The following is a 26,986-nucleotide window of genomic DNA, read 5'->3' on the forward strand; positions in this document are numbered from 1 at the left end:
ATTTTGTGGACAAAATGTAATTATACTGTGTTGTACAGCCCATAAACTTCTCCTAACCTGTTCAAGGAAGCATGATGGGTCACCTTTAATACAGTTAGCACGTTTTTTATTGTACCCAGTATGATCTGAACTGCCGGATGTGATTCTCCTCAGTCAATTCTTTATTCACGTTTCTGTTTTCATTCACCCATCCCACTCCCAGCGCTCCCTCTGTCCTCTGTCCCTCTGTGACGGAGCGCTCTCCCAGCACTCCATCAATCCGCCTGTTTCATATCCAACAATTCCCAAAGCTTCTCTAATCTGTGCGTATCAGCCCAACCAATCAGAGCCAGCATTTCCTCCACATGGATCCTCTGATCTCTGCAAGCAACCAGCTGCAGCTCCAACACAAGGCCAGAGCAGAACGAGGTGAAGAGGAGTCCCAGTCATGAAATGGGCCCGATGAAGATCAGTTCATTCATGCCCATAAAAGGGAAGCTGAGTCACCTGTGATGTAACAAGCAGTTTGAGTTGAACTTCTCATCCTCCTCTTTCCTGACTCCAAAGTAGGCGGAGCCTCGGCTTTGTTTATTCTCTCTACTTCACTCCATCTCTCTTTGCGCTTGTTTCTGCAGGACCGCAGCAGCCAGAGGAAGACCAGGAGGAGGAGGAGGAGAAAGCAGGAGGGTCAGTCTGCAGAGGCAGGAGGCTGGTGAGGAGGAGAAGAAGAAGAAGAAGGAGGAGGAGGATCCCCGAGGACTCCTCAAGCGCAGCGTAGAGACGAGGGAGCGCCGTGAAGAGGAGCTGCGACAGAGGGAGGCGCAGCAGCTGGACTTTCGCTCGCTGCTGGGACGCCGAGCTTTCCCCCCCGACGGCGACACCGACACCCAGCAGATGGATTTTAAGGCCAACCTCCGGGGCGTCAAAGGGAAGGCGGAGGAGAAGGCCAACTCCCCGCAGCAGGTGGACTTCAGGAGCGTCCTGGGGAAGAAGGGCGCCGCCGGCAGCAACGGCAACAAGCCGGCTGAAACGCCTCCAAAGAACGCCGGAGACTTCCGCTCCGTCCTCGCCAACAAGAAGAAGACGACGCCGGCGGCGACCCCCGAGAAGAACGGAGAGAAGGTGAACAACTGCGTGGATGGAGGGATTCACGACCAGAAGAGCGAAGGAGGAAAAGGAGGAGAAGGAGGAGGAGGAGGAGGAGGAGGGACGGCGCCGGAGTTTGTGGAGAAGCTGAAGGACGTGACGGTGCTGGACGGTCAGCGGCTCCGGCTGGAGTGTCGCCTCGCCTCCGCCGCCGCTGCTGATGTCACCGTCACCTGGACGCTGGACGGGAAAACCGTCAAACCGTCCAAGTTCATCATCCTCGCCAACGAAGGTCAGAGTTCACACACACACACACACAAACACACACACACACACACACACACACACACACACACACACTTTCAGAAATGAAATTAGACATCAACGGCGTGACAGAGGGCTTGTTTGTTAGAAGTTTGGTGTGAGCCATGCTGATGGAGGAGGAAGAGGAGAAAGAGCAGCTGCCGATGAAGCTCAAAGGATTCAGACTCTATTAATAGATCGCAGATGTGAAACAGAAGAGCGTAGAGATGCAGGATGTGATGTGAGACACCGATTATTGTGGCTATTTCAGATGGGAAAGATCACTTTACACACGCAGCATTAACTGTGCTCCAGGCCTGCAGGTTACAGCGGCTCTGTTTACATCCAGATGACCCCTGACGCTCGACGAAGGGTCAACCTGTAGCGCCACATCACAAATGACAGCATGACTGCAACTTTTTCATTAATAAACTCTAAACATAGAGCTGGTTTAAATGATTCCAGCAGGGTGCTGTCTTTTTTTCTGCTCTAATTTCAATTTTTTTTTTTTTGTAGTTTATTAAAGTCAGTGTTATGCTAGATTATGCTGGAAGAAGATTAGGGCCACTGAAAAAAAAGAAAAGTTTTTTCTTTCTCAGAAGTCTGAGAAAGAAAAAACTTTCTTTCTCAGAAAGAAAGTTTCTGAGAAAGAAACTTCTAACATTTTGATGTTAGAAGATTCTGATTAATCTTCTAACATCAAAATGTTAGAAGATTAATCAGAATTTAGTTTAAGGTCAGAATTCCCCCTTTGTTATTTATGACACTAATCCTCTTCCGTATATTACAGCTTCGTGTGATAACCACCTCTTATTTTCTAAATCAACTTCTACATTAACGCTCCACAGCGCCACCTTGCTTCTCCTCTTGGTATTGATCTGTTTTTAGTCATCCTCAGTTATGAAGAAACGTGACACATTCCTCTGTTTTTCCAACAGCAGCACTGCCCAATAGGAAAATATTGGCTTTTATTCAGCCAGCTGATCAGCAGTATCAGCTTGTTTTGTTTGTTGTTACTTTAATGTTTTTCTAGCATTTCATTAAAATTACTTAAACCTGAAGGAACTACATGACAGACATTTTGATACGTTTTGAAACGATGGCTTTTTAAAAGCTTCATATGTAATGGCATCAATCACCAGCCTGTGCTGAGTGGGCAAATACTAAACACAAAATAAAAACAGCATCATCAGCTGTTTTATATACATCATCTGTCCTCCTGAATCTCTGAATCAGACGCTGTTTGAGATCTGCTGCATGTTTTCAGCTTCAGCTGCTTCCAGTTTTCTGCTCCTTCAGTTTTTCCTATAAGTGGAGAAACTTTGGAGTTTGTGGATGAGAAAGCAAGAGAGTCATGAGTTTCTTTTGGTTATATTTACCCAGAATGCCCTGCTCTGTAGTCCACCTCCTTCATTTGGAACGGTTTCTGGTCTGCTGGCGTTCACATATGCATTCAAACCGCAGTAGAACTCATTCAGCCGAACCAGACCGAGATTTGTAGGTGAACCAGAGTTCCCTTTCTTGGTTCATGTCAGAGTTCGATTCCTTTCACGCCTCCCCAAATGAACCGGAGATTCCAGACAAATGAACTGGAGTTTCATTAAAGCAAAGTGAACTGGGTTGGCGTGACTCGGATCACTTTAGCTTTTTACTGCATGTTTAATGCAGAAAACAGGAAAACTTTGAAAACCTGCCAAAAAACAAATGGACCCAAATCAAAATAAGTTATCAGATGTGTGAAATCTGGAGTCTGAGTGTTTAACTGGCCCAGATGTTGATCGATGACTCAAAGAGCCTTAAAGGCAAAGAAACATGAACCAAGTCAGTTACTGCAGATATCAAGCATCAAATGTATTTATTTGGCACATTTAAAACATTTTTGACTAAACTGCATCACAGCTGCATCCATAATTATAAAATGGGTCGTCACACTGAGCTTCTGTTTGGGGTTTCATTGTGTTTAGAGGGAGTTCTTCATTTCTACTGTCGCCTCATGCTTCCTCAGGACAGATCAACACAAGTTAACGACTCAAATCAACTGGATAAACTTCCTGAGACAGAAAAAAGTTTTACTAGTTAAATGATCAACAGATTATCTCTATCAGTAAGTTTGATCTAAATGTGACTAAATGATTACATTCAATTGCTATAAACTGAGTTGATTTTGTATGTTTGCACTTAATTGAATTGATTTGAATCAATTTAAAAATAAAAACCTCTAATGACCTTCACACAGATATAAACTGGTCAGTTTCTCACATGGATAGAAACATTTCCATCAACCTTAGTGGACATTTGCTGTTAGATCAGCTTTAACACGTGTGTGTTTACAAACGCCTGGGACTCCCTGTGTGTGTGTGTGTGTGTGTGTGTGTGTGTGTGTGTGTGTGTGTGTGTGTGTGTGTGCAGTAATCCTTCAGCATGTTATTTTAGCCTTCAGGCTGCCTCTGTTCCAGCTCTGCAGCCGTACGTTGAGGTGGTCCATGTTGAAGGTCAGAGGTCACAGCAGTCTCAGACATGCAGTGATGTGTTGTTGCTGTTATTTGCAGCAGGGAACTGATGACAGCAGCTCCAGAACAAACAACATCAGGACAACTGAACATTCTGGTTTTAAACCATGAGATGCATTTACTCCATCGCTCTCTGTGCTGCTTTGAACTCAAGTTTCACTTCTCATTATTGACCTCCGATTATTCAATTATTGTCAGAAATCTTTTATTTCATCTGTGGATGAGAACATTTATAGAGATTACTTTGCAGTTATTCACTGATTATTGCATAACCACAACTCTACTAATGAAAAGTCCTAATGTCTTACCAAATCTGAAAACTATACTTCTGAGACAAAGATGCTGCTTGACTTGTGCAGATTCCAAAGTGACATAAACACCTGATATTATTGACACATAAATATGGAGTCTGAGATCTCTCACTTCATCAGTAAATAAAACTAAACCCCTCTAAGTCACATGCCATTCCTCGGCTCCCTTCTTTTGTAACACATTCATATTTGCACCTGTTTGACTCTGATTTATTGCTCTTGATTGACGTATATAATTCACCAGCTGTCAGTCAGAACATGAACAGTTACAGTAATATAAATTCACTGGCAATGACTGCACATGCATGACATGTTCCAGCTGCTGTACCTGTTTATTCTGTGATGTCACGACTTTAATTTGGTATTTTTATTCAGTAGCTGTTGAGTTCAGATATCTTGAAGATGAGAAATTGTGTCCAGAGATCACTGTGTGTCTGAGCTGCTTGTATTTTACACCAGATCGGTTTAATCCGCTTTAATCGAACTACAGTTCATTTGTCTTGAAAGTCCGATTTGTTTGGGGACGTGTGAATGTGTAATCAAACTCTGATGTGGACCAATACAGCAAAAACATAAAATCTTAACAAGAAGTTTTGGTCCAACTTGGAGAGAAAATATGTTGGCACACTTGAAATAAAACAAAATTAACTTATGACTTTTCTTCAGGATGTAGGACCTCATTTTAAGTCAATAATTCCTTAATATTGATGAATTATTGACTTATTCTATTGGCAGATTATTTTCCATGTTATAGGTGAAATAATTTGCCAATGGAACAAGAACTTTTTCATCAGTATTAAGGAATTATTGACTTAAAACAATCCACTATGTCCTGCTGAAAAGTTACTTAGAAAACAGTTTTGTCTCATTTCCACTACTCAAATATTTGCACTAGACCAAAATGACTTGGTAAGATTTTGTGTTTTTACAGTGAAAAAGTGAACTGGTCCATCTGAAAACCCAGGTCTCTGTTCGGTTAAAGTGAACTCTGGTACACCAAGCAGATCGGAGATCACTGCAAAAGCAGGAAGCAAACTACGGCTCAATGCATTCTGGGTAAATGCAATCAAAAGAAACACGGGAGTCTAATGCTAGCAGGAGAAAAGACTCATGGTCTTTTTGCAAAGACAAAAGCAAAATCCTACAATGGCTAAAATTTGATGCTACTAAAATACACTAAGAGATTTTTAACAACGTGTCTGCATGAGTTCACAGATGAATGCTGCAAGTTTTAGGCCACACCCTCCGTTTTGGTTCTGCAACTCCAGCTGCATAATCTGAAGTCTCGGATGGCTCCCGATCTCTGCAGATCTTCTTGTATGATATGAAGGGACAAGTAGTTCTTAATGGAGTGTTTGTGGTTGTGTGATTCTGGTGAAATCTGATCTAAAAAGTGACTTATCTCTCTGTCATCCTCAGTTGTGCAACCTGCTGGGTTTCCCAGTTTTCCATCTGCTTTAAGTTTATCAGTCAGACAGTGGCTTTCGCAAAACGAAGACATTTTGATGCAGACATTGTGAAACCTCTTGACCAAACTGACTCGGCAGGAAAAGTCGAGTTGAGTTGTCGCTCCTAAATCCAGAACTATTTTCCTTCATAAACAACATGTTCAGAAAACTCTTGTCAGGCTGTTTAGTTTCACTGTTAGAATAACGGTTAAACATTAAGGGTTTTCCTGATTGATGCCAGGCAAATGAACCAATGCACCGTTTAGAAACTTCTCACAGTTTGATAAAGGATACTAAACAAATTCATACTCTGTGGCCTCTGATCATTTAAGAAGTCTCAGTTGGAATAAAGCTTGACATTTAAATTCAGTATATCAGTCAGCCTTCAAAGTAAGTGTGTAAAAGATTGCTTTTTTTGTTGTTGTTTTTCTTTATCTTGGTCGATTCCCAAGGAAGCAAATTTCATAAATAGTCACAATATCATAATACCAAGTTCATTACTTGAGAAGAAAATAAAAGTATTCCTGTGCATTGGGATAAATAAAACAGTTATAACTCTATTTTCAAGAGATTACAATGATTGAAATGAAAAATAGGATAATGCAAAAGGAAAAAATAATAATCATGAGAAATACAAAGATATAAAAAGACATACACAAACTAAAACCATAAATAACTAGAATGTGAGTCTATTTTTAAAGAGTTGATTTCAGTATGTAAGATTAGACTGAGCTCCAAACAGTTCCTACAATTTCCTTCTAAACTGGGTGCAACTGATTTAATGGATTGTTTTTTAAATGCTAATAATGTGTTTAGTAACCAGAATCAGGCAGCAGCTTCCTGTTAGAGTGAAACTGTTTCATCCTGCAGCATTAATAACTCAGATGCTGTGTGGTGAAACATCACAGCATTCATTTGTTCTGCATCATAAAATGTTTCAGGTTTGAATTTTCCTGCTGATTTAGTGGTTTGTTTCTGTTGGGAGGGTCAGACTCAGCAGGAGAAAAATAAATATTATTTCCACACATAACAAGACATTTTTCCTGTTTTAAGTGGAAAAGTGTAACTGACATGTTTTTGCATTCATAATAAACTGTTATTGACCTAAAACACACTGAAACATGACTTTTAAGTTAATTCAAGTCTACTAAAATATTTGCACTAGACATAAATACTTGGTAAGATTTTGTGGGGGTTTTCAATGTGACTTTCTGGATTTGCTTTGTTTACAAAATGACTCAAAAGCAGATTTTAGTTTTCTTCAAATCAAGAACTAATTGGATTTCCTTCCACAAGATAAAAAGTATCTGCAACAACTGGGTTGTGAAGAAATTATTTTTAAATTTATTATAAATTCAACTTAAAAATGTACAGCCAGTTTATGATCTGAAAAATGACTGTGGAAGTCATGTTTCAGACTTTTATAGTCTGAAACATGAATAAATAGCAGCATTGCTTTATTAAAGCAAATCCTTTCATGATCTAGAATCCGACCCTGCTGGGGATTTATCTAAAGTCTAAAAATACCTCCGTGTGACTTTTATTTTTAAATGCATGAACATGACAGCAGATTGTGTTGTTTCTTTCCTCAAAATGAGTAAATTTGAAATCTGGAGAATAAATTAAACCTGAGAGCTGATCATCTGCTCAGTGCTGAGTTTATGTTTAAGAAAGTTTTTATTGCTGGATTTTTACTGGTCAAAGGAAAAACTGAAAGATTTCCAGAAAACCTGGAAGACTATTGATCTGGAATCTGGGCTGGATTTGCAGCTTTATGCTGTAAATCCAGCTGGTTAGTTAATCCTCTGTGTTCTGGGTGATAAATGTTTCCTGTCGTGTTTTTCAGGCGGCCTCTGCTCTCTGACCATCGACAAAGCTCTGCCGGAGGACGAAGGCCAGTACAAGTGCAGGGCTGAGAACTCGGCCGGCAGAGCGGAGTGTTCCTGTATGGTTCTAGTCGACGGTAAGAACCTCATCGCCTCTCACACCTTTAGTCATAAATAAGACCTGAGGCTTAAAATAGATCAACTCTAGTTTTAGTGGTTTAAAGGGAATCGTTCAGAGACACAACAAAACCTTTTAGGCTACGTTCACGCAGCAGGTAAATGACCCAAATTCACTTTTTCACTGCATGATTCTGATCTTTTCACCCTAAAAAACTCCGATCTGTGTCAGATCCACATGTGGGATTAAACTGGATTTGTATCCAGTTGTTTTCAAAGCATCAGAACGGTGACGTCTACATTTTATCTGGCTTTTATGTCGTCGATGCGAGACATGAGTCAACATTTTGCACCAGAAAAAGCCAGATGGTGTAAGTCAGGATGCAAATAAAATCATAATTATTAACTTTTAGAAAGAAGTCTGACAGTGAGGAGCATCACATCACAATCCCACCACTTTTGGTTCCTGATATCCAAACAGATTCTCTACAGAAGTTTAGTTGCTGTGTTTTATTTTTCACAGCTTCCTTTGTGTTCTTACAATCTCATGATAATACTTTCAGCTGTTGTTGCTGAATAAACTTTCACATTGATCCATAACCTGCGATATCCACTATTACTTCCATAAACTGAGTTGCTGTGTGACATCAACATTCTTCTTCTGCGCATGCTGGTCACTTTGGGGTTGTAAACTGTTCACACAGAAGTCTGATTATGGTCAGGTTTAATTAAGTAGCATGAAAAAAACATTTTATTTGAGCAAAAAATCAGAATTACACATCCAGACCTGCTGTGTGAGTTTAGCCTCAGAGTTTCATTCAGTTTACACTCTTTCCTGTGGGAGTCATTTTGTTCTTCACAACCCATAGGATGAGCAGAGGGAGTAATATAAAGATTTAGTGAAGGGCCATTAAGAAGTTGCGTTTTGTCAAGCATCCACTTACAATCTAAAGCGAGGTTGATTTGCAAGTCAGGATTTTTGCTAAAACTAATACATTAATTTAAACATCTGAGTCTCTGCAGTGTGTCAGGAGCTGCAGGTCTGATCTTAGAACAGCTGCAGGTTTGGGCAGCGATCAGTTCAGGAACCTCTGGTCTCCTCCCTGCTCCTCCTGATTCCTCCGTTTGTTTGCAGCTTCCTGTAATTAGAACAAATGAACACAAACAAACAGCATTTATCAAAGATCTCTAACAGTTACTGCTGACTGGAAATCAGCTGCTTCTTCATTACATGAAGAGTTGGACATCAGCACTTTGGTTTGCTGGAGGTTCTCACTAAGAAGTAAAGAAAAAACCAGCTGGATGCTCTTCTTCTCTGATTTTTCTTTTTTTTTTCTGTGAAGATGTAACAGAATCATCAGAATATTTACCAGTTGACAAATCAGCTCAGGATGGATCGTCTTCTGCTAAAATGGAAAAAACATAATTTTGCAATTGCAGTGTTTCCATTAAAGAAGAAATGCAATCAAAACCACACATGTTGCAGTAATTAATGCCACGAAAGATAAACGCTTGGATGAGTTTCTCTACATCTTGCTGTGACATTATTAGTCCTTTAATTCTGGAGATGTTCTTCAAGTGACAGAAGGCCAACTTTCTAACTGTCTTTATGTGGCTCTGAAGGCTCAGGTCTGAGTCCATCAACTCTGCTTCAGTTGATTTGAATCTTTCGGTTTTGCTCCATCAGAATTGACACTCACTTCTTAAACTAACTGTTGATTTTAGGTTCTGCAGCTGCTGTTGCCTCATTCTGAGAGATTTCCAACCAAAACTCCTAGAATGTAAACTGTGACCAAGAGTGAAGCTGTTTGTTCTTATAGTCTCCTCTGTGTGTGTGTGTGTGTGTGTGTGTGTGTGTGTGTGTGTGTGTGTCCTCCTGCAGATCCACCAGAAAACTCTCCGACAGACAAGAAGTCTAAGAAGGCAGCTCCGACCTCAGAGAGTGAGTTTCCAAAATATGCAGCTGCACCAGCCTCTTTCCTTTTGTCCCAATAAGGAGCTACAGACTGGGATTACTGGTTCCCACACACACGCATGCACGCACACAGACACACACACACAGCGGGAGGTTTCTATTTTAAAGCGACTCTGTGTATCGTTGGAAACATCAGTTCGTAAATCACTGTCAGATTATTGTTCAGAGCTCTATTACAGTAAACGGTGGACGTCCTCTGAATATTGGAACATCTCTCTGCTGATCTACACTGCAAAAAACACCAAATCCTACCAAGTAATTTAGTCCAACTTCTAGGGGAAACATACTTGAAATAGGACAAAACTAACTTACAGGTGTTTCAGCAAGATAGCGAAACAAACCAAAAAGTACTGGTTCCACTTATAACAAGACTTTTTTCCCATTAAAGTGAAATAATCTGCCAGTGAAACTGGAACTTTTTATCAATGTTAAGAAATTATTGACTTAAAAGAAGCTCTTATATGTCACTGAAAAATTACTTGTGTAAGTTAGTTTTGCCTTATCACAACTGTATGAATATATTTGCACTATAGTCTTGGTCAAACAATACTTGGTAAGATTTTCTGTTTTTGTAGTGTAGGTGAAGAGTCAGAGGCTTTAAAGGTGAAGGAGAAATACATTAGTACTGTTCTTTCTCCTCACAGGCTCTGCATCCAACATTTCTCTAATGTTACAACATATGACATTTTCATTAGCTAAGCTAATTTATTGGCAAGCTAAGATCAGCTTAGCTTATAATTAGCCACATAGCAACAATAACTTTTAAGAGTTAATGAGAAAATTCTCTAAGAAATTTAAAATTTTGATTTCAATAATGTCACACCAAACATTGACAACTACAGGTGGTGTCAGACTAAAAAAAAAAAAAAAACAGATCTCGCCTCATGACAATTCAAAACACTCCAGAGATGCTCCTGTAGCTTCCCAGTTCTTATTGGTCCTTTTCATCCTCTGGATGTCCAAACTGTTGCCTGTGTTTTCGAATCGGTTGGTTTACTGATGTGACCCAGTGAGAAGTGAACATGTGTCCATGATGAAAATCTTTCTCTTAAACTATTAGCTTTAATTTGTTCTGTTTAAAGCTGCATGGGGTCGGTTTCTCCATCACACAGCATCAGCTAAACATGTGTTGCACAAGCGTTTTATGACTGCAGACGCCGTTTTCTGTTTTCTGTCTGCAGCCTGAGTGGAAAATCTGCTCTTATCTTTATGATCCGACTCTAAATCTTTCTGCTTGATGTGCATCTGAGCACGTGTGCATTCCTCAGTGTCCGATTCTCTGCTGCAGCTGGAACGAATAACCAGATGATAAAACGCAACATCGTCCTATTTTGTTACACAGAACAGCAGCTGATGCATAAAACCTGACACTGTGGTCTTATTGCATTAAATCCTGAGTCAGTTAACAGAGTTTTTCTCATCAAAGAGACGTCCAGAAATCAACACTTTGCAGGATCTGATCCGATGATACGGTCCGTTTGGGAAACGCAGACAGAGAGAAACTGAAACTGAACCCGGAGAAGATGAAATTACTGCAGATTCTTAAAACATTAAGTCAGAAGAACAGAGGTTTTAATGCTGTGATGGAGCATTTAATCCTAAATAAAAATAATAAAATTACACGAATAAAGTAGAAATAATACAAGAGGTTTTATTGCTTTTTCTCTATTCTCATAATATTTCAACTTTATTCTTTTATGACTTTATTCTCATAGTACTGTGACTATTCTCAAAAGAAAAAATTATCTTATTATTCTCAGTATTAGGACTTTCTTCTCATATAATTACAACTTTATCCTCATTATTTCAGCTTTATTTTTCTATAACTTTATACATATAACACTAACACATTCTTGTCTTAATTTTTTTTCTTCATATGGCCCTAATACTCCATCGTAGGAATTATACTTGTGTATAAAGTTGCATAAAGTTTAATTTGTTTACAAGTTTTTCATCAAATAGTTGATGGCATCATGGACCAGTGGCTGCCTGCTCATTCCAGTCTGTTTAAATCACTCCTGCTCTATTTGATTAATTTTAAATTGACCTGATTCCCCATAAAACTGATGTTATTTACAGAATTTCCAGCTTTAGATGGTGGGAACCAGTTTTGGTCTGAAATGCAAGCCTGGTGTTCCCATCTGAGGAATCCCTGATTTGGTCTCAGCAGGTCAGCGGATGGAACCGTCATTATGTAAACTAACGACAACGCCTCTGCTGTTATTTCAGCTGCGCTCTAATGTGGAGAGAAACGTTAAAAATGACAGATTGTATAAAACTGCAGCTTTGTCACCAGGAATATCTTCCTACCTGCTGCAAAATCCTGCAAATTTGGAACAAAAAACTTTAAGTTCGTCATTTGCAACATTAGCTTTAATTGAAGGAGATTAATTCATACCAGAAATCAATGCAAGACCTTCATAAATGTATAGTACTGTAAAAAATATAACACTATTTTTTGTTTGTGCTTTTATTTCCATGTTTAAGATAATCAAAGTACTTTAATTTCATAAAAGACAACCTGCTGTTTTTAGATGAGGAATTAATTTATTGGTAAAAACAAAAACAAAAAAACCTTCCATTTGGGTTTTCTTCTGCTTCTAAAAATCCCCCAAGCACTTAAAAAAATAACCCCCCGCCAATAAGTAAATATTTAATGTTGTCTGGAAAATGAGCCATTTCAAAAACCTCAGAGATGTAATGTCACTGCGCATTACAGTGACATTACAGAAGTCACTGTTACCTAGCAACAGTGACTGTCCTGTTACCTAGCAACCCAAGCTGAGCTCCAGCACATTTTGTCAGCTGGTTTTACTGCTGTTTACGCTGTACAATGGCTGCTAGAAAAGACAAGAATTTTGTTGTTGACACACCATCCAAAAACCACTTGTTGCATTGTTGTTGGTTGTGCAGGAGGCTCTATTAATGCTTTTCAAAGATGTACTGTTGTATAATTGTTCATCTGTTTGCAGCCATTTACACATGTGAGTTTAAAGGGACAGAGGCCCTAAAACAGAAGAAAAGGAGTTCAAACCAGGCAGAACTGAGCAAACTAGAACCTCATTATCCAAGAATGATTTTGTGCAGAGAAATGTTAATGAACATGTTTTCCATTTATACTAATCTGTCCAAAGAAACATAATAGGCCACCATTAACCACCTGCATTTATTCTTAGTTTTTAAATTGAATCTGGCTCCTGAAATTGTTGCATCAGTTCCATAATGAGTGTTAAGTTTCTCCCTGCAGTGTTTGTAAAATGACTGATTGCGTTACATTCTTCAGAGCTGAACTCTTCTTCTGCAGTCCTTTTATGGCAGTGATATGGCTGTTTACAACACCCTGCTGAAATTGTTTGCTCTCAGTAAATACAAATACAACAGTTTGAACAATTTAGAGACATCACTTTTCATAAATCGTTATTCCTTCAACTGCATGAACATCTGGAAAAAAACTGAGTTATGTGAAAGTTCATTTATGAACTGAATGAGGATAAGTGAAATATTTTCAGAGTATTTTTATCCTGGACACCTCCCTGAAGGTCTGAGCTTGTCGGATCTGCGGAGACTCTCATTCCTCTGCAGAGTTTTCCCCTCAGAGGAAGGATGGCGGTGTCGGGGTTGGAGGGGGAGAAGATGGAGGCTGGGAGCTCCTCTCCCTCGTTTCCATTTAAGGCCTGCTCTCTCTGCCTCTGCTTCACTCGCACGTCGTTTTACTTCGCAGCACAGATGAAAAGCCTGAAAGTGAAGCAGCTTTCCTTTTAAGAAGCTCATCTTCTTGAACCTGCTGGTTCCAAGTTTGGGTCTAAATACTTAGCAGACTGGAAATAAGTGATTTCTCAGGCAGAAACTCCCATTTCCTGTTGTTTTTAAATGAGTGCATCTCTGCAGCTTGAGCTTCACACAGCAGAAAGTTATGTTTGTTGTTGGAGGTTGTTTCTGTTTGAGGTTCTAGCAGAAAGTATTGATAATATATTGATCTTGTTGATCTTTTTATATATATTTATATTGTTTCTGACACAAAGAACGTTTTTGTGTGAACCTTTAAACCTGTTGCTGCTGCTATAGTTGAATTTCCCTCTGCAGAGCAATTAGACTTGTATCTATTAAAATATTTATAAATACTTGAATTTGCATTCAATCAGTTATTCCCATATTGTATATTTTTTCACATTGATGTAATTTGGCAGAATACGGCTAAAATTTGTTTTGATTTGATAAATATTTAAGCACACAGCTGTTAGTTTAAAGGTTTTGTTTATGTGAGGGCCACATAAAAAGTTATGGCGGGCCGGGTTTGGCCCCCGGGCCTTTAGTTTGACACATTCATTGTAGTTGTTTGACACTTTGAAAGCTCTTAATCAACTGTGGATGCAATTAACTTGATGAAAAGTTCCTCTGGGCTTCAGTCTCACTGTAAATCACTGTCCTTTAAAAGTCTAAAAACAATGCATCATTTATTTAAGCAACTTCAGATGTTCAGTAAAGAAAACTAAGATTATTAATGAGAAGAAAAAAGCCTGAAGTGGGTTTCTGTGACGTTGAACTGAAGGCTTTAAGATTTTCACCGGATAAACCAGGTGGTCTTTAATTGCTGAGAAGAAATGTTTGGTTCTCTGTGTTCTGGTTCTGTTTGTTCTGCAAAGGAGATATTTAGATTTTTAGAAAACCATAGCTCAGTTTTTGTCTTGTTAGTCATCCTGTGTGCAGCAGGGGGCGGTGTTCTCACATTTACATCAGTTTGGCTCATTAAAAAGCATTATGTGTCATATTTAGTTTTTATTTATGAGTAGAAATTCACTCAGTGATAACTCTGCTTTAGTTATGTTAAATTTAACAGTGAAATAATCTGTAACTGTATTAAGATGTTTCCACTAGAAATTAGACCAAAATACTTCGTAAGATTTGGTGTTTTGCAGTGTGCATCAATCTGGGACTCATCTGTTTTTTCTTACAGTTTATTTTCTCTGACTAAAGACTTGGAGAAATAAATCCTGCTTCTGAAGCACTTTAAGGTTTTTTTTATGCTAAAACATCAACACCACCATCTGGGCTATAAGGAGTTAGTTTTCTCTGATTTATTCTCTTCCCTGTTTCATCCTTTGTTCCTTCAGGCACTAAATAAAGTTTTGTTAACCATATTAAGGTGTTTGCTGAGCTTCTGTCACACGTCGGGTTTTATTAACATTGAAATGCCAGCAGGGTTTGTAAAACGGTTGAGTTAGTGAGTGTGTGTGAAGTGGAAAAAGTCTCGTGCTTCTATTTTAAAAGCAGATGTTCTCCTGATTGTGGAGTTTATGGGAACCTGAAGTGACTGTGATCTTCTCTGAAATGATAAATCAGAAACAATATGGAGAAAGAAGGCAGGCCTTCACCTCCAGCATCATAAGATGATGCCTCTTTTTCATCTGGAGAATAAATAACAAACTCCATGAGCTACTTCCTGCTCAGGAGGAACTATTAATAGGTTGTCCTTATATGGTCGTCAGACGCTCCTCTGCCGTCTCACATTCTTGTTCTGCTGCTTTTCTCTGATGGAGTCGGACTTTCTGTTCCAAGACCGTCACTCCTGCACACATGAAGAAACTCTCACACGAAGAGCAACTCAAACTTTAATTTATGATGCAAGTTGTAAAAAATTAGATGAGAAAAAAAGACAGAAAACCTGAAAACAAACTGAAACAAATCAGAGTTGTTAAAATGAAGGAGCAGATTTTGAATGTTAACAGGATTAACTGATGGGTGTAACTTTGTCTTCTGCTCCTTCATTTTCATATTTATGAATCTGTTTTTAGCCTTTAAACTGAAGTTAAATCGATTTTGTATTTTCTGCACAAGCAGTTTGTCAGAAATTTCAATGCTCCATAATCCTCCTGTAACGGCATAATTTAAGTAATTAAAACTAGCAAGCTCACTCTAAAAACTAATTAAAACTAACTGAATTAAACAAAAAGTCCCAACCACATCTGACTGCTGTGTTTGTGTTTCCTTCAGGTGAAGCCAGAATAAAGAAGCCAACTCCAAAGACTCCTCCCAAACAAGGTGAAACACACCAGCTGATGACCAGAACCACATTTGGATCTGAGCTAAATGTTACCTGCTGGTTTCCTGCTTTCTAATTATTATTTGTGTTTTTGTGCAGCTTTGCCTCCTCAGATCCTCCAGTTCCCAGAAGACATGAAGATCCTGGCAGGAGAAAAGGTGGAGATCCTCTGCAAATACTCCGGCGCTCCACCCATCACCTGCACCTGGCTGAAGTTCAGGAAAGCGGTGAGTCTCTCATTCACACACACTGGTTGTCTGGTTCAGCCTGAAACCTTCTGACCGGGAGTGTTTGTATCTGTGTGGGTCAGATCCAGGAGGGATCCTCGGACGTCTCCATAGAGACCACAGACAGCAGCAGTAAGCTGACCATCAGCAGCGGGCAGCAGGAGCACTGCGGCTGCTACACCGTGGAGCTGAGGAACGGCTACGGCCTCCGACAGGCCGCACTCAACCTCACCATCGTTGGTAAAGAAACCAGCTAATTCTAAACACCTGCTGAACTCCAGCATGTTTGGTCAGCTGGTTTTACTGCAGTATGTGCTGTACAATGGCTGCTGGAAAAGACTAGTGTTTTGTTGTTGATTTACCATCCAGAAACCACTTGTTGGTTGTGCAGGAGGCTCCACTTCTGCATTTCAAAGATGTGCGGTTGTACAGTTGCCCATCTGTTTGCAGTTGTTTTCATGTGTGAGTGGAAACATTAAGTTGGAGGCTGTGGCCAAGAGCAGTTTATTTGGATTTAAAGTGATAAGAGCCTCTAAAACAGATAAAAATCTCATTAGCCAAGAATGAGTTTGTGCAAAAAATGTAATGAATAACTTTATAGGTTATTTTTAAAACAAGCTGTTTTATCCTGTCGTGTTCATTAGTTTTGTCTCAAGTGCACTAAAATATTTCCACTAGAGACTAGACAAAAAAATTCTTGCTAAGGTTTTGTGTTTTTGCAGTGATAATATTCATAATTGTAAATCCTCCTCAGACAAACCCGACCCCCCAGCAAAGGTCCCTGCGACCTCTGACATCCGGCGCTCCAGCCTGACCCTGTCGTGGTACGGGCCGACCTATGACGGCGGCAGCGCCGTGCAGACCTACCACCTGGAGATCTGGGACTCCGTGGACCAGCAGTGGAAGCAGCTGGTGTCCTGCAACAGCACCTCCTACAACATCCAGGTGGGCTCTCCTCTCCTAACCCAACACAGGAGCCGCTCAGGTCAGAGGTTAAGCAGAGTGTCTGTGCTTCCAGAACCTTCTTCCAGAACGACAGTACAAGTTTCGAATTCGAGCTCAGAACATTTACGGCATCGGAGAGCCGAGCGCCGAGTCTGAAGCCGTAACGATGGGACTGGTGGACGACGGTGAGAAACTCAAACTAAACTTTCTGTAGATGTTCTGACAGGAATCCATGGAACAAGGATTCTGATTGATGAAGGTCCAGGTTCTGTTTATCACTGTAAACAATAATGTATGAGTAACTTTTCAGCAAGATATAGGAGCTAATAATTCCATAATATTAATCAAAATGTACAAAGTTCACGGGCAGATTATTTCACTTGTAACTTGGTAAAAATGTCTTGTTATAAGTGAAATAATCTGCTGGTGCTACTAGTATTTTTATTATCAATATTAAAAAATTATTGTCCTAAAACAAAATCCTATATTTTGCTGAAAAGTTACCTTTGAGTTAGTTTTCTCTTATTTCAAGTGAACTAAAACATTTGCATTAGAAAGATTTTGTGTTTTTGCAGTGGGACATAATAATGCAAAAACATTTTTAGAAATTAATACATTTTAATTTTTTCATTGACATACAAAACACTTAAACTGGACGACATTTTAAATATCCAACATAAACAAACAAAACGGAAACGACAAAATGAACTATCAATTCAAAAAGGAGCTAGTTGAGGCCAAAGCAGACTGAAGACTTTTGTTTTCCAGTTTTTGGTAGAAAGAGAGGAAAAACAATAATCAGATGGAAATTATTGAGCTCATCTTAATTGATCCTGTGATTAATTGATTTTCCCAACTCTAATCTGAATCCATCTGCTACTAAACCAGAACCATGTCTGACTAACTGGGCTTTAGCGGGTCAGCTGAATTACGGAGGCTGAACTAAAACGACTAACTGGACTAACCCGGCTGCTGTTTTAATTCCTCTAACAGATAACCAGGATGATGCTGAGGCAGAGGAGGAGGATGAAGGTATGAGCCTCCGTCTGCACATAAACAAACTAACTGCAATGTTTATCAGCCATGAGAACCACAGCAACAAGCTTCCTGTTTGTGTTTAGACTTAGACAAAGAGCCAGAGTACCGAGACGTGACCATCAAAACCGATGTGAAGGTGAAGGAGTTTTACGACGTGGAGGAGCGGCTGGGAACGTAAGGCTCCGCCCACCGTCTCCTAGCAACCACGACTCGGTGGACGCAGCGTAAAGTGTGCCGTTTCTGCCTCAGGGGGAAGTTCGGTCAGGTCTTCAAGCTGGTGGAGAAATCCACCAAGAAGGTTTGGGCTGGGAAGTTTATCAAGGCGTATTCGGCCAAAGACAAGGAGAACGTCCGGCAGGAAATCGGCATCATGAACTCCCTGCATCACCCCAAACTGGTCCAGTGTGTCGACGCCTTCGAGGGAAAGTCCGACATCGTCATGGTGCTGGAGATGTAGGTGCTACCTGTGCAGGGTTTTACTTTGCTTGTACCTCACAGACCAGGGGGAGACTTTTTATTTTTAAACCAGGCAAAATTACTCCAGACAAATTAAAATATCACATCAGAAAATCCTGCCTAGAATGTATTCAGTATCCAGCAACCAGATCAGCTTTCACTGCAAAAACATAAAATCTTACCAAGTCTAGTTTCTGATGTACGTAAAACAAAATTAAACTAACTTATAAGTAACTTTTCTGCAATATTTTGAAGCTTGTTTTAAGTCAATAATTCTTTAGTATAGATTTAAAAATGACAAGTTCCACTAGTGGATTATTTCACTTGTAAGAAGACATTCTTCCCATGTTGCAGTGAACAAATCTGCCAGAGGAGAATAACTTTTTTAATCAAAATAAGGAATGATTGACTTAAAACTGATACCTTGTTGAAAAGTTACTTGTAAGTTAATGTTGTCATTTCAAGTGGATTAGATTAGTTGAAGTAGAAACTAGATAAAAAATACAAGATTTAGTTTTTGCAGTGTTTTGTATTTACTTGTGATGCACCCAGACCTTCTTTTTATTTAGTTTTGTTTTATTTTTTAATTAAATCTTGTTTTTATTGCTCAGAACTGACAAAAAGAAACGTACATTAGTTTCAGTCGATCCCCTTAAAAATGTCCAAAGTTGGATTCCTTTCCTTTCTTTTTGAGGCAAACCTGCAAAAATAATTTTTACATTTTGGATCTGCAATAATTTACAGATCCATTCCCATCAAAAAATCAGACTTCTTTACTGGCTTAATTAAAGTTTTGTAGCTGGATACCTACTTATTACTGAGTAGGTGAAAAAAATGAAAACATTTTGTTTTTCATTTTTGTCCCATATGTCAACCTGCAGCAGAATATCACAGATCTGATCTCCCAGCTGTTTTTTCTCCAAGTACAAAATGTTTTTTCAGTGAAAAACACTGGAAAACAATTTCCTCCTCAGCTATGAGAGGAATTCAGGAGCAAACATTTCCTGTCTGCTAATTTTAGAGCCACAGTTCGACCTCATCTCACCCTAAAACGTATCATTTCTTCTTTAGTCATTCCTGCTTTCCAGCTGAACTTTCAGCTGATTTCCATTCAGAAGAAATTCTCATGTCGAAGAGGAACAAGTCAACATCTAGCTTTCAATTTTAACTCTGATAAATAAACATCAGAACGGAAGCAACAAATAAGTGCTGACACGATGAAAACCGGGAACACAAACAGGAAGAGACGTGTTTATAGTTGGATTATCTGACTGCAGCATTTCAGTCTGCAGCTTCGCTATGGAAACAGCAGCAAACGTCATGACGACGGGACAAACAAACAAGTTTCACCAGAGAATCAAACTTAGTTTTTTATTTTGAGAAAATCCTCCATATGTTCATGAGGGTCATTAGTGAAAGAATTATAATACTGAGAATTTATTTATCAGAATCGATTAAATAATACTAGCTGTAAGTGGAATAAGTGAAATAAGACATACTGGCTTAAAAAATGAGAAACATATCTTGTTAGACTGGCAGATTATTTCACTTAAAGTTGTGGAGTAACTAAGTGGGATCAGTTTGAGTTGTTAGCGTCTCCTCTGTCTGCAGGATCTCTGGCGGCGAACTGTTTGAGCGGATCATCGACGAGGACTTTGAGCTGACGGAGAGGGAGGTGATTAAATACATGCTGCAGATCATCGACGGCGTCAACTTCATCCACAAACAGGGCATCGTCCACCTCGACCTCAAACCGGAGAACATCATGTGTGTCAACAAAACCGGCAGCCAGATCAAACTCATCGACTTCGGCCTCGCCCGTCGGCTCGGTAACCAGACTCAGATTAATAAAACCAGCTGCGTTTCCATTACAAATGTCACAAAACATAATTTCACAGTTTCTAAAAAGAAACGCAATTAAAGTCAGATGTAAATAAGTTTGTTTGAGCAATAAGTCATTTAAAAACATACCGCGCTATCATCCTCCAGCTACTTCCTGTTGTCTTCTTCATCTTTTCTGCCTGTAGTAACATCCAGTTATCACATGAGTCGTGTGATGTAAAAATAAGTGTCATTGTAGTTTTGTGCAGAGTAAGTACACTAATATTGAAACAGCCATAAATTCACCTCAGCGCAAAAACTTTTTATCAAAATATGTTTGTTGTTTTTCCAATATTGACAGGTTTCCATTAAGCAAATTTATTTTTGCCATTCCAAACGTTTTGTATGTTTCTGACTAAAACCAGATCCCCTTCAGACTGCAGAGGAATTGGACTCTTTGAACACGATCAGATTTATGTTTTATTCACCTGTTATATTTTATTTTTGTGACACCATTTTAAATCATAAATTCGTACTGGGATTTTTGCTGTACAATATGTCAACAGATTCTAGTCTTTTCAAAATAAATGAATAAAATTGGTGCAGGAACACAGCATTTATTAAAATGTACATGTTTTGTGCTTCTCTGCTGCACAATTACAACTGCAACTAGTAATGTTGTGAAAAGTAGTAGAAATATCATCAACCTGCACAAGCTCATTTTTTCCAGCCCAACATGTTCAAAAGAAGCCCAATTATGCAGCAACACTGCAGTTAGGTGTTTTTGATGCTGTTCTTCCAGTGTTATAGCGCCACCAATTGGCCCGGCAGACCTTCTACACAATTTTTCCTTAATTATTTACATAAATAAAACACGCTTGTTTCCATGAAGACTTGAGAATGGATTTGGAATTGAAAAAAATGACGTGAACATCTCTGACGGAAACAGATGCAGCTGCTAACACGAATTGTTAACTAGTTTCTGTCAGTTCTTCTTCCTGTTCCTTCTTCTTCTACTAACTGTGATGATTTAACTTTTGTCTTTTGTCCTCCCGCAGCAAACGCTGGAACTCTGAAGGTTTTGTTTGGGACTCCAGAGTTTGTGGCTCCTGAAGTGATAAATTATGAAGCCATCAGTTACCCGACAGACATGTGGAGTATAGGAGTCATCTGTTACATCCTGTGAGGAAACGACACTCTGTTAACCCCGGCTCAGCTAGCTAAACGTTAGCTAAGGTTTTCTTTCTGTTTGTCCTCAGGCTGAGCGGTCTCTCTCCCTTCATGGGCGACAACGACAACGAGACTCTGGCCAATGTTACCTCGGCAACCTGGGACTTTGAGGACGAGGCCTTCGATGAAATCTCTGAAAACGCCAAAGACTTCATCACCAACCTGCTGAAAAAAGACATGAAGTAACCCTGAAGTTTCTACAGTGTAAAAGCTAAATATTTGCAGCCACTCTGAGTGTTTACAGTGAAGCGTGTGACTCCTCAGGGCTCGGCTGTCCTGCCCTCAGTGTTTTGAACACCCGTGGCTGAAACAGGACACCAACACCATGAAGACCACCAAGCTGTCCAAGGAGAGGATGAAGAAATACATCCTGAGGAGAAAGTGGCAGGTAAACAACAACATGAGGATCAGTCATGTTTAACAGCAGGACTGGAAAACTCAGTTTCACTTCAGGTCATTTTCATCAAGATCATGAATGTTTTCAAGGGCTGATTGTACCAGAATGTATCAGTAAAACTCATTAGCAAACTGTTAAAATATCAATAAACGGCTGTATCTGTATTCAATAAACAATAATATTCAACATCTTTTCACGATCGATCAGTCCCTGCTCCTGATTTCACATTTATTTTTGTGATTGTTTCCAATCAAAATTACGGTTTTGTTGTGTTTATTTCTTACAAATTTAGCAATATTTGCACTTGTGTATGACAATAGGTCTGAGTTTTTGTTACTCGTATCAATCAGACGATAACCTGACATCAAGTAAGTAGAAGTAAGAAATACTGCCACCTGCAGGTGGGAATTAGCATCACTTTAGTCCAATGTTTTTACCATTTTTGCAGAAAATTGGCAATAAACTCAAAATTATGCGTTAGTGCAAAAAATGCAGGGAGTTGTTGATTTTGTGTGAAGTTCCAGAATTACAAAATGGCGACAAACTGGAGGGACTGATTGATTTAATTTAGAAGTGTACAGATAAAAACTGATTTGATTTGATTGATTGATAAAATGTTTGAGTCACAACTGTTACCTTGAAGGTTCCTTTTTTGTGTCCCACATAAAAAGCTATGGCGGGCCGGGCTTTAAGTTTAACACATTTTCTGCAGAAATCGTCATCTTCATGTTCGAACGCGGATGTTTTTTCTTCTCTGACAGAAAACGGGTCACGCTGTTCGAGCGATTGGCAGACTCTCATCCATGGCCATGATGGCTGGAGTTAGTGCAAAGAAAGGCTCGCCCACTGAAGGTACCGAACCCAACTGGGTCGTTTTTCTACATCCAATTCTAATTACCAAACACTAGGACTCGTGTTCAGCTGACCATCTAATTTCAAAGGGTAAAATGTATTGAAGGAATCCCTGTAAATTTCATCACAGAGAGAAATTTACTAAAAAAAAGTGTTTGTTCCACTTGCAGATTTTTCAACATATAACAAGACATTTTCTCATTTTATAAGTGAAAAACTCTGCCATGCCAGTAGAACTAGTGCTTTAAAAAAATCAATATCAAGGAATCATTTACTTAAAATAACCTCCTAAATCTTGCTTAAAAAGTTGCTTTCAGGTTAGTTTGGTCTTATTTCAAGTGTATTAGGATATTTCCACTAGAAACCAGACCAAAAATACTTGGTAGAATTTTGTTTTTGCAGTGTAAAATCTGAAGATCAGAAGTTCAAAATTCCTGAATGTTGGCAAAATTACAACAGACATAAAACAACAAACACTGATATAAAACAAGACAAACTGCCTCTAAGCCACAGAATTGATCTTTTCGTTTTCAGAGGATAATCAGTTCCTGGAGTGTTTGGAGTACGAACAGAAGACGGAGAGTAAACCCACTTTCAGTTCAGTCATTAAAGACGTGGAGGTGGTGGAAGGCAGCGCCGCTCGCTTCGACTGCAAGATAGAAGGTACAGCCGATCAATACACACATTGATCAGCTGATGATCATACACCTGGCTGTGTTTTATTAAAGTTATTCAGTTCACTGTTAAATATTCTTAGGCTTCAGTTTTACATTCACTGATATTTTCTAGATTTATATTCTTTAGGATGATTATTAAAGTGGAAACTGTGAAACATTGAAAAGAGACAAGATTCTATTAACAATTTACAGTAAAGGGAACTTTTTGAAGCATATTGATTGATTTTATACAAATAAAAATGGACTTAAACTCTATAAACTTTCTGCTGTAGGATACCCTGACCCTGAGGTGGTTTGGTACAAAGACGACCAGCCAATCAAAGAGACCCGACATTTCCAGATCGACTACGATGAAGAAGGAAACTGCAGTTTGATCATTTCAGAGGTCAGAGTTCAGCTGGTGCTGCATCTTTTAGGTTGAACGAACTGGAAACTGAAGCTGCTGCGTCAGTCAGAAATCCTGCTTCAACTTTTCTGCAACTTAAAGTTTAGTTTTCCTTCCATTATGCAGTTTTGTTGTACTTTGTGTTGCTGCATCACATAAAATCTGCCTAAAATATGATGAATTATGTGGTAACAAAACACAACAGTGTTTATGAACATAATGTTACTATATTTAAATGAATTATATTTATTAACTGCAAAATCACATCTTACCAAGTTTTTTTGAAGTTTTATTTAAAGTGTATTAGGATATTTCCATTAAATATTTGGTAAGATTACATGTTTTTCACTGTTTTCTGGTGTTAACCTGCAGGTTTCAGGTGACGACGATGCCAAGTACATGGTGAAGGCCGTCAACAGTCTGGGCGAGGCGACGTGCACAGCAGATCTGCTGGTGGAGGTGATGGCTGGAGAGGACGAGGAAGAGGAAGAGGAGGAAGAATAACGATTCCTGTTGGACGTTACGGAGGCCTGCTGCTCCTCAGCCTGTCACAAAATTCACCCACAGTAACAGTTGGGGGTTGGAGGTACGGGTGGGCGGAGTTTCTCATACCTTAATCTGAGCATGTGCAGAGCTGTAACTGATTCGCTCTGATTGGTCGGATGAAGTGTGACGATCTTAAAGCACATCAAGCTCCAGGTGATGGTAAGGGCCTGATTACAACAGGAAGTAGAGCGTAAAAAACTGAAACTTTTTTCCCATATTATAAACCAAAATGTCTTTTTCACTAAACAAGCTCCCATGTTTTGCTTCAACACTCTGTTTTAGGGTGTTTTCACACATGATAAGTAGACTCAGTTCAACTGGGGACCAAAATGGCAACATTTGTTTCATTCTAAGACGTTGCAGTTCACCATGTCAAACAAACCAAAATGATTTAAAAAGCTGTTCCTCTCCCAGCCTGTGGGGGCACTGCAACAATAACTACTGAAGGGAATGGCACAAAAACCTCTGAAGAAGACAGGAGTGCAGCTTCCTTCTTCAGGAAATATAAACAAATGGAGCAGCATCACATTTTAGCAGTTGTAGGATTTCTCTTCAGTCTTCCACAAAAAATCTATGACCCATTTCTCCAAGTAGCAGTAAACTCTTGCCTTTGTTTTGGTTGTATTTACCCAGAATGCCCTGCGTTGTAGTCTGCTTCCTGCTTTGTAGCTGTCTCCAGTAAGCTTGGCCTCATTCAAACCGGACCAGAGTTCACTTCAACCAAACCGAGACCGAGCTTTGTAGACGGACCAGTGTTCGCCTTTTAGTTTGATTCACATTCACATCTCCCCAAACAAACCAGACTTTCTAGACAAGTGAACTAGAGGTTGATTGAAGTGGACTATACAGGGTTGGTGTGAATGCACCAAAGAGTTCATCCCTGCAGCTTCCTGTGTTAGACTCCGCCCACCTGATGCCCCATCTCATCTGAGGTCACATGGGTTGAACTGTCTTCCTGTGAACAACAGCTCCTCCAAAATAACCACACAGATACTTCCTGTCGTTTCACATGAAGATCAACCATAAAAAGTTTGTCATTTTACAAGATTCACAATTTAAAAACATCAAATATCTTTTTCACATGGACTCTGGAGGTTCCTCCAACAGGCTCCTTCCTGCCTCAGGAGTTTGCTTTCATATGATTGGTCCGTTTATGGAAGCTGTGATGTCACTGAACTTTAACCTGTACATGTTTAATTCATAATGCCTCACTTTGTCCCAGTTTGATTTGAAAACAACGTTCCAAAGCATGAGGAAAAGCATGTTTGCCAACACTTTAAGTTTAACCTTTTTGTCTGATCCAAGTGCAGGACGGGAGAGAGTGAAGATGGCCACCCGCCTTCTTTCAATTAAACATAATTGGAGTCGAACGTTTAGTATCTTTAAAATGACGGTAGCACAAATGAAGAACGTTTGACACCACTTTCGTTTAATTTGAAGAAGGTGTGGCGGCCATCTTTACTCGGGTCAGGAGAACTTCACCATGTCTGTGCCTTAAAGCTGCTCTGAGCCCCGTCTGAACTCGAGGTTCTGCAGTCATCACATTTGTTCTTTATCTTCTGCAACTCAGCTGCTCCTGTTGATATCCGACAATCCAGCTTCACTCTTTATCTTCACTTCGTGTTTCAGCTGCAGGTTTATGAAGCTTCAGTCACGTTTGGCCTCCTGCTGTGAGCCTTAAAGCGTCACCCTGAGTCACACTCAGAGTTTCTCTGTCATGCTGTGGGACAATTTTCTTCCCCTGTGGCCTTAAAAACTGTTCATGAATCAGGAAAATCTCAAACCTCAGCATGAATTTCCCAGTTTCTGACTCCAAGCATCATGTAGGAGCAGATTAAACGTTTTATTGGATTGCTGTGAAGTCTCTCTGTGTGGCGGCAGAAACTCTGGGTGAAAGTCACATTCCAGCTGTTTGTGTTTGAACCTTTTAATGAAATCTGATTCCTCTTAAAAATCAGACACCAAAGATGTTTTTTTTTTCTGCTAACTCACAGGGGCGTTTGTGTGCGTGTGTATGTGTGTGTGAGTGTTTCCTCTGCAGTTTTCAACCATCCGGTTTGTGTGTTTGGAGTCTGTTTTTTGTTATTTAATGCACAGATTTTTAATTATATGATAATTCTTCCAGAAGGTGTTGCAGCACTTCATGTCCCTGCCTATTAAAGCAGAGGTGGACTCACTCTTTGTTTTGTTTTTGTATTAGATGTATGTAGATTTAATTACTTTAATTTTTATAAAAAATATACCAGTTTGATGAACTGTATGAGAACACTACGACTGTAGTTACTCACAGAAAACAAATAAATTTTTATCACTAAACGAATGTAGTCTTTTGTATGTTTCAAAATCAGGTTCCTGGATGACATTTTATGTTTACCATAGAATATGTTTTCTTTAAACAGTCCAGAAGAGCCTCTTCTTATGTAATCCATTAATTTATGCAACAAAACGGTTATTTTTAAACCTGTAATTTTACTGTTTGACTCATAACTTTTGTCAAGGATGAACAGTTGGTCATAAATTTAAAAAAAAAGACTTCCTGTATCTGCCCGTGCCGTCTTGAAACGCACCGTGAGTGTACACATGCTAACAGCGGTTTTACACATCTGGTTCATCTCGAAACATCCTGATGACCAGAATCATGTTCAAGAAGCCAACCAAAGGTTAAAAAAATATTTTATTTTTTTTTACCTTTGGTTGGCTTCTTTGCATTTTGCTTTTTTTTTTTCTTTTTTTTTTTTTTTTTTTTTTTTAAAAAAAAAATAAATAGTTTACTTTTTTTTGGATTTTTTTTTTCTCTTGTAAAAATATAATTAATAT

The 26,986-nt window shown here is 39.3% G+C and overlaps 1 protein-coding gene across 4 annotated transcripts in view; it reads left to right on the forward strand.

Annotated features, from left to right (window-relative positions):
• Positions 1 to 25,572, forward strand: part of mylka (myosin, light chain kinase a) — a 48,845-nt gene extending 23,273 nt beyond the window's left edge. For 3 of the 4 annotated variants that reach the window (XM_015021744.1, XM_015021747.1, XM_015021746.1), the window contains 19 exons: positions 615 to 1,357; positions 7,484 to 7,600; positions 9,463 to 9,522; positions 15,547 to 15,594; positions 15,695 to 15,822; positions 15,906 to 16,062; positions 16,577 to 16,767; positions 16,841 to 16,952; positions 17,761 to 17,799; positions 17,889 to 17,979; positions 18,055 to 18,258; positions 19,873 to 20,090; positions 21,141 to 21,264; positions 21,342 to 21,494; positions 21,577 to 21,700; positions 22,471 to 22,561; positions 23,096 to 23,224; positions 23,511 to 23,623; positions 23,996 to 25,572. In XM_015021744.1, coding sequence (XP_014877230.1) covers positions 615 to 1,357; positions 7,484 to 7,600; positions 9,463 to 9,522; positions 15,547 to 15,594; positions 15,695 to 15,822; positions 15,906 to 16,062; positions 16,577 to 16,767; positions 16,841 to 16,952; positions 17,761 to 17,799; positions 17,889 to 17,979; positions 18,055 to 18,258; positions 19,873 to 20,090; positions 21,141 to 21,264; positions 21,342 to 21,494; positions 21,577 to 21,700; positions 22,471 to 22,561; positions 23,096 to 23,224; positions 23,511 to 23,623; positions 23,996 to 24,127 — 2,974 coding nt within the window. In that variant the 3' untranslated portion in view covers positions 24,128 to 25,572. The remainder of the gene's footprint in view (positions 1 to 614; positions 1,358 to 7,483; positions 7,601 to 9,462; positions 9,523 to 15,546; positions 15,595 to 15,694; positions 15,823 to 15,905; positions 16,063 to 16,576; positions 16,768 to 16,840; positions 16,953 to 17,760; positions 17,800 to 17,888; positions 17,980 to 18,054; positions 18,259 to 19,872; positions 20,091 to 21,140; positions 21,265 to 21,341; positions 21,495 to 21,576; positions 21,701 to 22,470; positions 22,562 to 23,095; positions 23,225 to 23,510; positions 23,624 to 23,995) is intronic. The other variant, XM_015021745.1, reaches the window with a different exon arrangement.
• Positions 25,573 to 26,986: the final 1,414 nt, after the last annotated feature.

The sequence above is a fragment of the Poecilia latipinna genome, unplaced genomic scaffold (genome assembly GCF_001443285.1).
Source record: "Poecilia latipinna isolate Pla-1442-1.1 unplaced genomic scaffold, P_latipinna-1.0 Scaffold2845, whole genome shotgun sequence".
Lineage (NCBI taxonomy): Eukaryota > Metazoa > Chordata > Actinopteri > Cyprinodontiformes > Poeciliidae > Poecilia > Poecilia latipinna.